The sequence below is a fragment of the Rhinopithecus roxellana genome, chromosome 1 (genome assembly GCF_007565055.1).
Source record: "Rhinopithecus roxellana isolate Shanxi Qingling chromosome 1, ASM756505v1, whole genome shotgun sequence".
NCBI lineage: Eukaryota > Metazoa > Chordata > Mammalia > Primates > Cercopithecidae > Rhinopithecus > Rhinopithecus roxellana.
In genome coordinates this window covers 182,820,228-182,833,079 of record NC_044549.1, presented here as the reverse complement: position 1 = coordinate 182,833,079, position 12,852 = coordinate 182,820,228, and the positions used below count along the sequence as shown (strand labels likewise).

Sequence of the window (12,852 nt, the reverse complement as noted above, 5' to 3'; positions counted from 1 at the left end):
AAAAGCAGCAATTTACTCCCTTCTTAACTGGGATTTGGCCTGTTTTTCAAGGGAAAAAGACAAAATGGCAAAATCACTTCAGTGACACTTGAAACCTTGTACCAAAAAAACTGAAAAGTTACAGGAGAATTCTGGCAAAAATAAAAATGTGCACCAGACTTAAATCAAGCAAGAGGGCTAGCCCAATGGCTGGCTGCTATTATTGAGAAGCAGCTACTAATCACGACCTACTCCATCAAGAAAGTGAGGCCTCCAGGAGACGTGAATGACAATTCCTTGCATGTTTGGATTTTCACAAAGCATGCAAACTGACCTTGGCTTCCAACTTTCTAAACATGAGAGTCTCTGTTAGGGACCCAAACTGGTGGCAGAAGAAAATTAACCACACAAAATTTTATAACACTTTAAAAACCTAACTCAGAAGTTAAAGCCAATTAAGAAAATCCACAATACGATCAAACATAAAATTATGAATATGCAATATTAAAACCAGTGCTTGGACGGGCATGGCAGCTCACACCTGTAATCACACTTTGGGAGGCCGAGGTGGGCAGATCACCTGAGGTCAGGAGTTCAAGACCAGCCTAGCCAACATGATGAATGGCCATCTCTAAAAATACAAAAAACTAGCCAGGTATGGTGGCGTGCACCTGTAGTCCCAACTACTCGGGAGGGTGAGGCTGGAGAATCGCCTGAACCTGAGAGGTGGAGGTTGCAGTGAGCTGAGATTGTACCACTGCACTCCAGTCTGGGCAACAGAAGGAGACTATCTGAAAATAAAATAAAAATAAAAGTAAGCCTAGTGCTTAATGCCTAGTCATTAAGTGGCTAAGATGAATAATATTTAAGATTAAATTTACCTTATAGCTTCTACAGCATGTTGAGTGTCAGTTGCCTTTACTTTTTCTTGTAACTTCTCCTTCTGCATTCTTTCCTCATGGATGAGATTTTCTTGAGACTGAAGAGCTGCCCTTAATTCTCTCTTTTCTTCCTGCAGAGCCTGCGAAAAAGTCAAATATGATTGTAATTTTCCTTCAGTTCTTTTTTCTTCCTGCAAAACCTGCAAAATACCCAGAAATTTCTAAGCCAGCTATTATTACAATTTTTCTATTTCATAAGAAGCCAGGAAGTCAGACTTTAAGTTATGTAACAGTCACAATATTAACAAAACTATCAATATCTGATCCATCATTTATAAAGTAGGGAAGAAAATATAAATTGTAGAACCTAGTTCTAGCTTAATAACACTCTCTTAAAACACACATACACACGCTTCCCCCAATTACAGTGATTTTAAAACAGACCTCTAATAGTTTTTCAGATTCCCTCAATTTTTCTTCTTTTTGCTGCTGCTCCTGCAGGACAGTCATACTGGTTCCAACCAAGTCATTGACTCTCATGGTGAGGCGCTCTATTTCCAACTCATTGGCACAGATAGTGTCATTGGCCCGCTCCAGTTTACTGCTTAAGTGTTGAATTTCTGACTGGCTGGAAAGTTCCACAGACTCTAATTTCTGTTTCCGATTGGCGAGCTGAGCCTAGAAACACAGACTATCAATCAATAGGTAAAAGGGAAATTATAAAATAATCAATGAATAAGACTAAAATGAAACTATTATTTCCATAAAAGCATAAAGCACTGGCTCACTAAAATATATATACATTGAGAAGGGGTAAGAAAGAATTGAGAGGCTGGGCGTGGTGGCTCATGCCTGTAAGCCTAACACTATGGGAGGCTGAGGTGGGCAGATCGTTTGAGCTCAGGAGTTGGAGATCAGCCTGGAAACATGGCGAAACCCTGTCTTTATCAAAAATTGGCCGGGTGCGGTGGATCACACCTGTAATCCCAGCACTTTGGGAGGCTGAGGCAGGTGGATCACGAGGTCAGAAGATCGAGACCATCCTGGCCAACATGGTGAAACCCCATCAAAATACAAAAATTAGCTGGGCGTGGTGGCGCGTGGCTGTAATCCGAGCTACTTGGGAGGCTGGGGCAGTAGAATCACTTGAACCAGGGAGTCGGAGGTTGCAGTGAGCCGAGATTGCGCCACTGCATGACAGCCTGGTGACAGAATGAGACTCTGTCTCAAAACAAAGAAACAAAAAATACAAAAACTACCCAAGCATGGTGGCATGAGAGGATCACTCGAACCCAGGAAGCGGAAGTTGCAGACAGCCAAGATCATACCACTGCGCTTCAGCCTGTGTGACAAAGTGAGAACCTATCTCAAAGAAATAAATAAATAGAAAAGAATGGATAAAGTAAAGGGATTCCTCAGGAGAAGAGATGCTACAGTATTCTACCTACTTACACAGAAATTCAACTGCAACCTGGCTGGAATTATTTCCTATTTAAAACATAGGAAATAGGAGCTATAATGCACTATTATATTTCTGATGGAAGTTTAGAAATTAGAATTTCAAAATCACTAAATTTGTAGTTTAAATTCCGCCCCCTGCCCCCGCCACCTGGAGCATGTTGTAATTATTCTGTTTTAACATTATAAACATTCATATTTAGATTAGTCAAAGTAACCATAAAATGCTCTTTAAATTCAGAGAAATGGGGAAATTGTGGATTTTTGTTTATTGGAAGAAAAGGTGCTTATAAGGGAGGAGAGATTGGTTCTGTCATCAGGTTTTGGACACTTCCTGAGTTAAAAGAGGTAAACAAATATAGTACATCTCAAATTAGTTTCTCTCTATGATATATCTACTGACTACTATGTTTTAGGCTATGCATCCCCCAATATTGGGTTTTAGCTCCAAACTTTTCAGTATTTACAAGTTTTAATCCAGCATCCTGGCTGGTACTTCATCTACACACTGAAGATGAATATAAATAATCTGTGGAGGTAAACTTCCCTTATTCTAAATATTTCTAAAGCTAAAAGCACACAATTTTATTTTAGAAATACAAGTAGAAATATCTCTGGGAAGTCTATCTGTTGCAGATTTAAAGATTTTATTATTTGCAGTACAGGTCCAAATCCTGTACTGTATACTGTAGTCAAATAAAGTAGATGCTAAAAACTTCCCATAAGCCAGAAAGAGGGTAGAAGAGAGGTGAAGAGACAGACAAATACTGTTTGTATAAATTACTGATCAAGATTTCAGTGCAAAGAGCCTTTTTTTTTTTAACCAGATTCCTACAATGGTATAAAGGAAGAACATCAACATTTAGGTTTAGATTCACTAGAACAATTGCTAAGCATGGAACTGTCTCCAAACTTTTAAATATAATATAAACGTTTTTTTCAAAGAGGAAAGGTTTCCTGTGCAGAATAAATAAATGCAGAGAATGGGTGAGGGTGAGAAGGGGCAAAGGGTTAGAGCCCAGCTTACTGAAACGTCCCTTAGTCCTACCCGTAATCTGTACAGCAGCCCTGGGTCTTAGCAAAACACAGCTAGAAACCCACTGCCCAAATGGGCACTCAGATACTACATAATTGCAAAACACTATCTTCCTAATACTGCAAGAGCTACCTAATACTATCAACTCAAATCTGTGATCTTAAACTCAGTATTGATATAATAAACTAATAGTCAAACCAAGGTATACTTTAACCAGTGATTCTAGATTTGCTAAATACTAATAAACTTCTCAGTTTTGAAGAATGAAGAACATAACCTTCTTTCACTGATTTACTATTTTGGTCACACAAAAATACAGTGTTTTTTAAGCATAGTGAAAAGTACATAATCAACTCAAGCACAAACTCTAAATTTTCATTGCCTAGAATACACTAGTGTTGCACTACCATTGCAGTCACCCACATGCGGCTACTGCACAACTAAACTGTGGCTAATCTGAATTGATGTTTTTTTTTTTTTTTTTGAGACGGAGTCTGGCTCTGTCACCCAGGCTGGAGTACAGTGGCCCGATCTCAGCTCACTGCAAGCTCCGCCTCCCGGGTTTACGCCATTCTCCTGCCTCAGCCTCCAGAGTAGCTGGGACTACAGGCGCCCGCCACCTCGCCCGGCTAGTTTTTTGTATTTTTAGTAGATACGGGGTTTCACTGTGTTAGCCAGGATGGTCTCGATCTCCTGACCTCGTGATCCGCCCGTCTCAGCCTCCCAAAGTGCTGGGATTACAGGCTTGAGCCACCGTGCCCGGCGAGATGTGCTCTTAACTGTAAAACACAAATTCAGTTAAAGATTTCAAAGACTCAGTTAAAAAAAGTAAAGTAAATGTTGTAATATTTGACATCTTGAGTTATTAAAATTAATTTCACCTTTTTACTTTTTAATGTGACTAGTAGAAAATTTTAAATTACATGTGACTCACCAATATCTATTAGCATTATAATAATCTCAAGAATACCTCATCAATACTAAGAAAGTCAAAAATAATTACTTAAAATACTTATAAAATAATGATTATTTCTGATAATTATCTGGCTTTAGAGGTATTTTAAGGCTGGCATATTTTTAAACTTTTTTTTTTTTTTTTTTTTTTTTGCAGTAACCACTAATTCTTTGAGCCAGAAACAGGCATTCCTCTTATTAATCTAACATTTAGCATTCTATTGGAGTGGGTAGAGTTATTTCAACAATACAAATCACAGCAGAGGTGGTTAAACGAAGCAATCAAGAAGGCAATTTACATCAGGGAGACTGAAATTGAAACTGAAACAAATGGCCAGTGTGGGCAGCTAAAGGGTGAAGGAGAGTGGAGAAGAAACTGGGGACTGGGGGTTGAATTCAAATCCTCTTCTGGATGTGTGATAGCTACTTCCTGGTGCTTCAAGAAAAGGACTTTCCCAGATAGTGAGATTACTATGAACAATGTGATATGAAGCAACAGGGCTTTTTATTTTCCAAAGAATCCCAGTATAAAGGTATGGCCATTGTAAGCATCAATCCCTTACTAAGCTCCCCATCACTGTCAACTCCAAATGCGCCAGTGCAGGCCACAGCCTTGGAGCATTTCCACTAGAGAGCAGCCTAAAGAGCCTGCTAACAACACAGCTCCCACTAAGATCCTGTTATCACTGTTGTGTCTATGCTACTACGAACTTTTAAACAGTAAGTCTAAGTCAATTCAATGAACTCTGATATTTCTACCAACACAACAGATTAACATTTGAGTTAGGGTCTTTTTTTCTTCAAAAGTTGTGACAGCAAAAGGATGCTTTTAAAAATATAACATATATACTTATAAATACATTTATATACATATAATTAAAGTGGATTTAAAATTAACTTGAAGAGTATCTTACAGCTCATCTAAGCATTTCAAAAGGAAAACATATAGAGCAACCTCTACTTTTTTCACATACTGTTTATCAGGTAAATATTTTATATTTTATGCTGGCTTAATATTTTAATTTTTTTCAAATGTTCCTAACGTTCTCTAAGTTTTCCTTAAACATTTCCTTTGCATTATGTAGGCAAAAGAAAAAGCAGCAGGCAATTTGTTGCCTTCTAAACATAAATGACCTTGGTTTTAGACTGTACTGATCCTTTTCTTATACTATATAACCACCATTCTGTTATTACATCTAGCATTACAGTTTAACAACTGTATTTTTAAATAAAATACATTTTAATATTTGATAGAACAAACATCCCCCATTACTCTTTTTTAAAAAATGTTGGCGACTGGGCGCGGTGGCTCACGCCTGTAATCCCAACACTTTGGGAGGCTGAGGCGGGTAGATCACTTGAGGTCACGAGTTCGAGACAAGCCTGACTAGGATAGTAAAACCCCATCTCTACTAAAAACACAAAATCAGCTGGGCATGGTGGTGAACGCCTGTAATCCTAGCTACTTGGGATGCTGAGGACGAGGATTGTTTGAAAGTGGGAGGCAGAGGTTGCAGTGAGCCGAGATTGCGCCACTGCACTCTAGCCTGGGCAACAAGAGCGAAAATCCACCTCAAAAAAAAAAAAAAGGTTGGCTAGTATCATTCATTTATCATTCCATATGAACTTTAGAATCATTTTGTTCCTGAAAACGTTATACTCAGTAAATTATATAACCATTTAAAAAACAAATTTAGATCCCTATCAAATACTTTACACTAAAATAATTTTTAGATAAAATGCATTAAAAAGAAATGATAAAGCATTAGAAGAAATTTGACTTAGGTAAGACTTTATAGTATGGTATCAAAGATAGAAACGCTGAAGAAAAAATTGATAGAATTAAGTAATTCTAATTAACTGTTTATAAAATAATTGTATTTCCATTAAAAAATTAAGGTAAATTGAGTACACACACACAACTGTAACATAATAGCAAAGGACTTATACTTCATACTTAAGTGTATGAAGAGCTCTTTCAGAATAGTAAAATATAAACATCTGGCTAGGTGTGATGCTAGCACTTTGGGAGGCCAAGATGGGCAGATCACTTGAGGTGTGGAGTTCAAGACCGGCCTGGTCAAAGAGGTGAAACCCCGTCTCTACTGAAAATACAAAAATTAGCTGAGCGTGGTGGCGAGCACCTGTAATCCCAGCTACTCAGGAGTCTGAGGCAGGAGAACTGCTTGAAGCCGGGAGGCAGAGGTTGCAGTCAGCCAAGATCAGGCCACTGCACCCCAGGCTGGGCAACAGAGACTCTGTCTCAAAAAAGAAAATAAAATAAGATTTAAAAAAAATCCTAAAAGAAAGGTGAATAAAGGACACAAATAATTTATGAAAAATGAAGATGGCCATAAACAGACGAAAAAAGTGCTCAACCTCACTCATATTACAACAATGTATATTAAAACAATGATATCATTTTTTTTCACCTATAAGATTAGCAAAGACAAGCCTAAAAGTGGGGAAAGTCAAAAGAAATAATAGTGCTTAATGTAGGGAAAATATGAGGAAATGGATATTCTCACATACTACTAAAGAAAGTCTATCAATCCATCATTGGAGAAAACTTTGGCAATGTATATTAAAATATTTGAATGTACTCTTATACAGCAAATCCAATTCAAGGTCCATTTCCTAAGAAAATATATATTCCTAAATGTTTATATAAGGATGTTAATCTAAGCACTATTTACAAAAGTGAAAAGTAAAAAACTAAATGTTCTACAGTAAGAGACTGGTTACAAATGTCATCATACGTTTGACGATAGGGTGGACTTCTATGTAATCATTATGATTACAAATTTGTTGACATGTCATATTTAAAAAGGAAAAATTTTAAAGCTGTGAAGTGCTTAGCATAGTACCTGATCACATAGTAAGCATTCTATATATTTTAAAGTTATTACTTCATGGAAAATTTCAAGCATACACAAATATAGAGAGAGTAAGATGATGAACCCCTATCACACAACTTCAGAAATTATCAACACTTTGCTACTGTCAGTATTTTTTAAAGTTTGCAACTACCCCTCCCTTCCCATTCACAGTGCATATAGGTTTTTCCTACCAAAAGTACATGAATGTATTGCACACTGTATGTAAGCATACACAAAGTCAGAAGAAATTTATACCAAAATTTTATTCATGGTAAATCTCTAAACGGTAGAATTATGGGTGATTCATTTATTTCTCATTTTATCCGCATTTTCTCATTTTTCTAAAATAAGCATGTATTATGTAATTTTAATAGCTTATTAAAAGAAATGAATTCAAGCAAATATATGTCAAAGAATGAGAAGTTGTTTCTGAATTATACTTTTAGATGTTAAAAACATACAAAAAAAAAATTATACAAAGATTTTTTTTTAATGAAGGGTAGGTTAATATCCACTTAGTCTCCCAGGTTTTCTACTGCTATTGTTCAATGGTGACCCACATTTCAACCAAATGCAATATATCAACCTTGACGGGATTCTGACTCAAACATCCAATTGTAAAAAGAGTTTTTTGGACAACTGGGGAAATGTGAACAGACTGGATATTAAGTTATATTAAGACGTTATTATTCTATTATGTGATACTGATATATTGTAGTTATTTTTTAAGTCCTTACCTGTTTGGAAATAAGATGATATCTATGATTTGCTCTGTAATATTCCACCCAAAAATAAGAAGTAGGGAATGGTATAGAGTTTCAGTTTGACAAGATAAAAAAGTTCTAGAGATCTGTTGTACAATGTACATATAGTTAACATTACTATACTATATATTTAAAAATGGTTAAGGTGGAACATTTTATGTGTATTTTACCACAATTAAAATAAAGACTTACAAGATGACAACTATTAATGCTCATTAATGGATATAGATAAGTTTATTTAGACGTTTAAAAAACTGGTGATCATACAGCACTGGTATATACTGAATCATTGAAAGATTTAATTTTATTTAGTTTGCCAAGGGAGAAAGATAAATACATTTATATGTAACATTTTTATAAAACAATCAGATAGTTTTAGGTTAAACAAAACTATCAGAAGAATAATTCAAACACCCTTAGTAGGAAAAACAAATGTTGGCTCTTGAAAGACTTCTTACTCTAGCTGTAGCTGAATTACAGCTGAATTACAGTAAGTAAAAATCCCATTTTTGCTAACAATGAAGTTTTTATTACGTAGAGTCAATAATCACAATAGTAATTTGGAATAGAATAACAGTAATGTGAAAAGAGACTCTATAATCAATAATACTCCATGGATAAACAATTGAGAACTGTAAAAATTAAGACTCAATTTGTTTTTTTATCAATCTGAAGCCTACAACTAGAATATAACAATATCTTGGTCAAGTATGGTAGCTCACACCTGTAATCCTGGCACTTAGGAGGCCAAGGTGGGAGGATAGCTGGAGCCCAGAAATTTGAGATCAGCCTGAGCAATGTAGCGAGAACTCATCTCACGAAAACCAACAAATTTTTTTGTTGTTGTTAAGAAAAAAATATATATATGTATATATAAAACAATACTTTATAGTTATTAGGTCTGTATAGTGCTTTGGCATTCAAGTAAAAAAACTGGTCTAGACATCTCATGATTTCACTGGTCTGTCTGGCTGCGTAGCTTGCTGTGGCCTAAAAAATAAATTTCTTCCTTGCAGTTGTTGTGAACTTTTCCTATCATTTTGAATGAAGTCACTCACAGCAGAGCCACTGTCGGTAATTTATCAGACAGCTGATATTTCAGGGAGATGAACAAAAAGTTAATGCATTATTGAGACTTAAAACAGCATATAAATGCAGATTATTTTTAAAAATCCAAAAAGCCAAAAAAAGCAAAAAACAAAAAAACCTCCCTTCTAGCTATTTCAACTTACCCAGTCTGTTCCCTCATTCTATAAAACTAAGATAACTACCAACCTTGACAGATTATCATAATATTAAACAGAGAACACATACAAAAATTGTCTAGAAGCAGCACTGGGTCAATGTCTAGCACATAACAGATGATCGCAATTTTTTTTAGTTTCCTTTATGTTCTTGATTCTAACTGAAAAAGGAATGAGCTGAATAGGTTCTGGTTTTTGGTTTTGCTTAAGTCATTAAGAGAAAAGTTTCTATCCGTGTTCTAAAATAAGTATTTTTGTTACCACAAAGACACCACTTTTAGTTAGTGTGCACACCATTGCCATGTGACTCTCTCCACATCTGTCCGCACGGGCAGACAAACTGAAGCTCCCCAGCTGAGGCACCTCGGCCAAGACATCCCAGTGGCCATAGGGATGGTGCAAGGCACGGACTATAGTAGAGCTGAGAGACCTAACAAGAGACAGAAAGACATGGAAAAGGAGACAGAGGGAGGAATGGGATTGTGGTAAGGAATAAAGAGAGGGGAGGAAGAGAGGGCGACAAAGCCAGGGACCAAGATGAGGACAGTGAACATGGATGCAAGCATAGAGTGAGCCTACGTAAGCAAGACAATGATAGAGAGTGGGTGAGCAAGTCAGAAACAAGCAAAGAGGCAAAGCGGCAAGCCGGCACAAAGACATGAGCCTGGACAGGAGAGTGAATACACGCATGTGTGAGGGCAGGAGGGAAGGAGGAGCTGGGTCTAGATGCTGAGGAGGAGAGGCTACCTAAACAAGAAAGAGAGCAGAGTTCGTGGAGAAAAACTGAAAGAGGCTAAATGGTACCAGGACACTGCATTAAGGTAGTTCAAACTTGATCAAAACCTATCTGCTTCTCATTATTTTAAAAAGTCTTAGGCCTACCTGAATTATCTCTGATTGTTCAGCCAGAGCCTTCCTTTGTGCCTCCAGTGAAGATACCTGTTGCTGATAAATCAAGCGTTGCTTCTCCCAGTCCAGTGATTTCTGACGGAATTCCTGAGGAAGCAATTAGAGTACTTAATTTCTGAGTGCTTCTCCTCACTGTCACTACTTCCCAGACTCCCTTTTACTTTAATTTCTCCCCATGTCCCTGGGTACGCTCGCACCTTTCTCCACAGCAGGAGACCCATTACTCACTTAGCTAACAGAGCTAGAGAGTAACACTAAATTCCTCACATACTGTGCCTCTGGATATCTGTCTTTCTAAATTTAACACCCTAATGGTGAGGAGTATGAAACGCAGATGCTAAGCACTGGATTCAGATGTTTTTCATTGATTTGCTGCCACCTAAGGGTTGTTATAATTTTCTAGTGAATTTTCAGAAAACTGATGTTAAGATAACTAAAATTTTAAAGTATGATTACAGATATCCCTCGCTATCCAAATTCTTGATATCCAGACCCAGGAATTGAACAGATTAAATTTTCAGATAAGTCCTTTGGTAACCCAAATCTTACTTCTCAGTATCTAAAACTCAAGAACCAAGTACATTCAGACAATACAATATCCTTTGATATCCAAATTTTTATTATCTCAACAGAGGAACTGCAAAGGCTTGAATAACAAAGAAAATCTGTACTAAATTTTAACAGATATTTGTAACCCAAAGCCGAACAGTTCAAAATTAATGATGAATCAATAGTAACATCAAATTGCATGATCAAGAAAATGTTTCAATATTTATGAAAATGGGGCAAATCAAAGGGAAAGGAAACTCAATCTTTCTATCACTGTCTTCCAGGATCCTCAACTCCAGAAGTCTCAGGCTCCTTAAGATAACTGTTGTTAACCAAATTTCTGATATTCATTCATTTATTCATTCATTCAATCAATCAATCATTCTACTATATATGCCAGGTACTGCTTTAGGTGTCAGGGATACAATACTTAACAAAAAAAACAAAAACCCTAGTCCCACTCAACTGGGGGCAACAGATGACACATCTCTTGTATGGTATAGCAGACGGTAATACACGATTTGGAGAAAACAGAGCATGAAGTCTTCAGAGTTGGGGTTGTAATTTTTAAAAGGGATGGCCAGACTGAGTGAAAAACATTTAAGTAAACACTTAGGGAGATGAGGGTGAAGTTACAATACTCTGGGTGGAAAGAACAGCCTTGAAATAAGAGCATCCTGGTGTGTTTAAGGGTGAGAAAGGAGACTGGTGTGGCTGGAATAAAGTGAATGAAAGGGAAAATAGGAGAAGACAAGGTATGAGAATGAGACCACGTAGGCATTAGGATAACTTAGGCTTTTTTTCTTTTTAATACTTTAAGTTCTTTTTTTTTTTTTTTTTTTTTTTTTTTTTTTGAGACGGAGTCTCACTCTGTCGCACGGGCTGGAGTGCAGTGGCCGGATCTCAGCTCACTGCAAGCTCCACCTCCCGGGTTCACGCCATCCTGCCTCCGAGTAGCTGGACTCCCACTACCTCGCCCGGCTATTTTTTGTATTTTTAGTCGTTACAGTGTTGCCAGGATGGTCTCGATTCCTGACCTCGTGATCCGCCCGTCTTCTCGGCCTCCCAAAGTGCTGGGATTACAGGCTTGAGCAACCAGCGCCCGGCCAATACTTTAAGTTCTAAGGAACATGTTGCACAACGTGCAGGTTGTTACATTAGTATACATGTGCCATGTTGGTGTGCTGCACCCATTAATTCATCATTTACATTAGGTATATCTCCTAATGCTATCCCTCCTCCCTCTGCTCCCCACAATAGGACCCGGTGTGTGATGATCCCCTTCCTGAAGCTGCTGAAAGGTTTTTGTATAGGAAGTGATATAATTTGATTTACATTACAGCAGAATCATTCTGGTTATTGTGCTGAGAAAAGAGAAGTCTAATTTGAAGTCTAAGATGACTCCGAGGTTTTAGGTCGAGCAAACCAAGTTGCTATCAACTAAAACATGAATCAGGGGAGATGAGGAAGAGAAAGACAGGACCTTTAGCTTGGACATGTTAAGTTTGACACATTTCAGACATCATAGTGGAGATGGGAAACAGGCAGTTGAAAGTTATTCTGTCATGAAGAGGCAAGGTCTCGGCTAGATATATAAATTTTGAATTGTCAGCATATACACAGTGTTAAAGCTATGAAATTCAATGGGACCAATATGGGAGTGAGCATAGACAGGAAAAAAAAAAGAAAGGTCCAATGACATGATCCTAGGTTAAGGAGTAACGGAGACTGAGGAGTGATGAACAAGGAGAAAAATGAGAGAAATGTGGTTTTTCTCAAGCCAAGTCAAGAAAGTGGGTAAGGAGGTGGGACAGACCAGCTCTCCTACAAAGCTGTAGGTAGGATGAGGAAGATGAGGACCAGCCCACAGGCTCTGGGATATGTGTAAGTCACTGGTGACCTCTATGTGAACAGCTTCTGCAGTGTGAGGGAACAAAAGCCTTGAGTGGGTATAAGAAAAATGAGACAAGAGGAACTGGAGACAAGTATAGATAACGGAAGTAATTTTTTAGTTATAAAATGAAAGAAATAAAATGGGGCAGAGGAGGAAGAGACAGGTCAAGAGAGGATATTTAAGAGGAGGGAAATTTGGATGCTGGTAAAAAATATCCAGTAGAGAGAAAAAATTAAGGGTGCAGAAAAGATAAGTTGAACTACTAGAGTAATGCCTTGGGTAGAAAAGGGGGAGGGCATGGGTAG

The 12,852-nt window shown here is 37.5% G+C and overlaps 1 protein-coding gene across 30 annotated transcripts in view; it reads right to left on the bottom strand.

The window, feature by feature from the left end:
- CEP63 (centrosomal protein 63) overlaps positions 1 to 12,852 on the bottom strand; it is a 137,266-nt gene that overhangs the window by 68,917 nt on the left and 55,497 nt on the right. For all 30 annotated transcript variants that reach the window (XR_004058388.1, XM_030934193.1, XM_030934114.1 and 27 more), the window contains 3 exons: positions 10,078 to 10,191; positions 1,305 to 1,538; positions 861 to 1,000 (listed from right to left, as the gene is read on the bottom strand). Coding sequence is in view for 29 of the 30 variants with exons in the window: in XM_030934193.1 (XP_030790053.1) it covers positions 861 to 1,000; positions 1,305 to 1,538; positions 10,078 to 10,191 (488 nt within the window). In the remaining variant the exon portion in view is untranslated. The remainder of the gene's footprint in view (positions 1 to 860; positions 1,001 to 1,304; positions 1,539 to 10,077; positions 10,192 to 12,852) is intronic.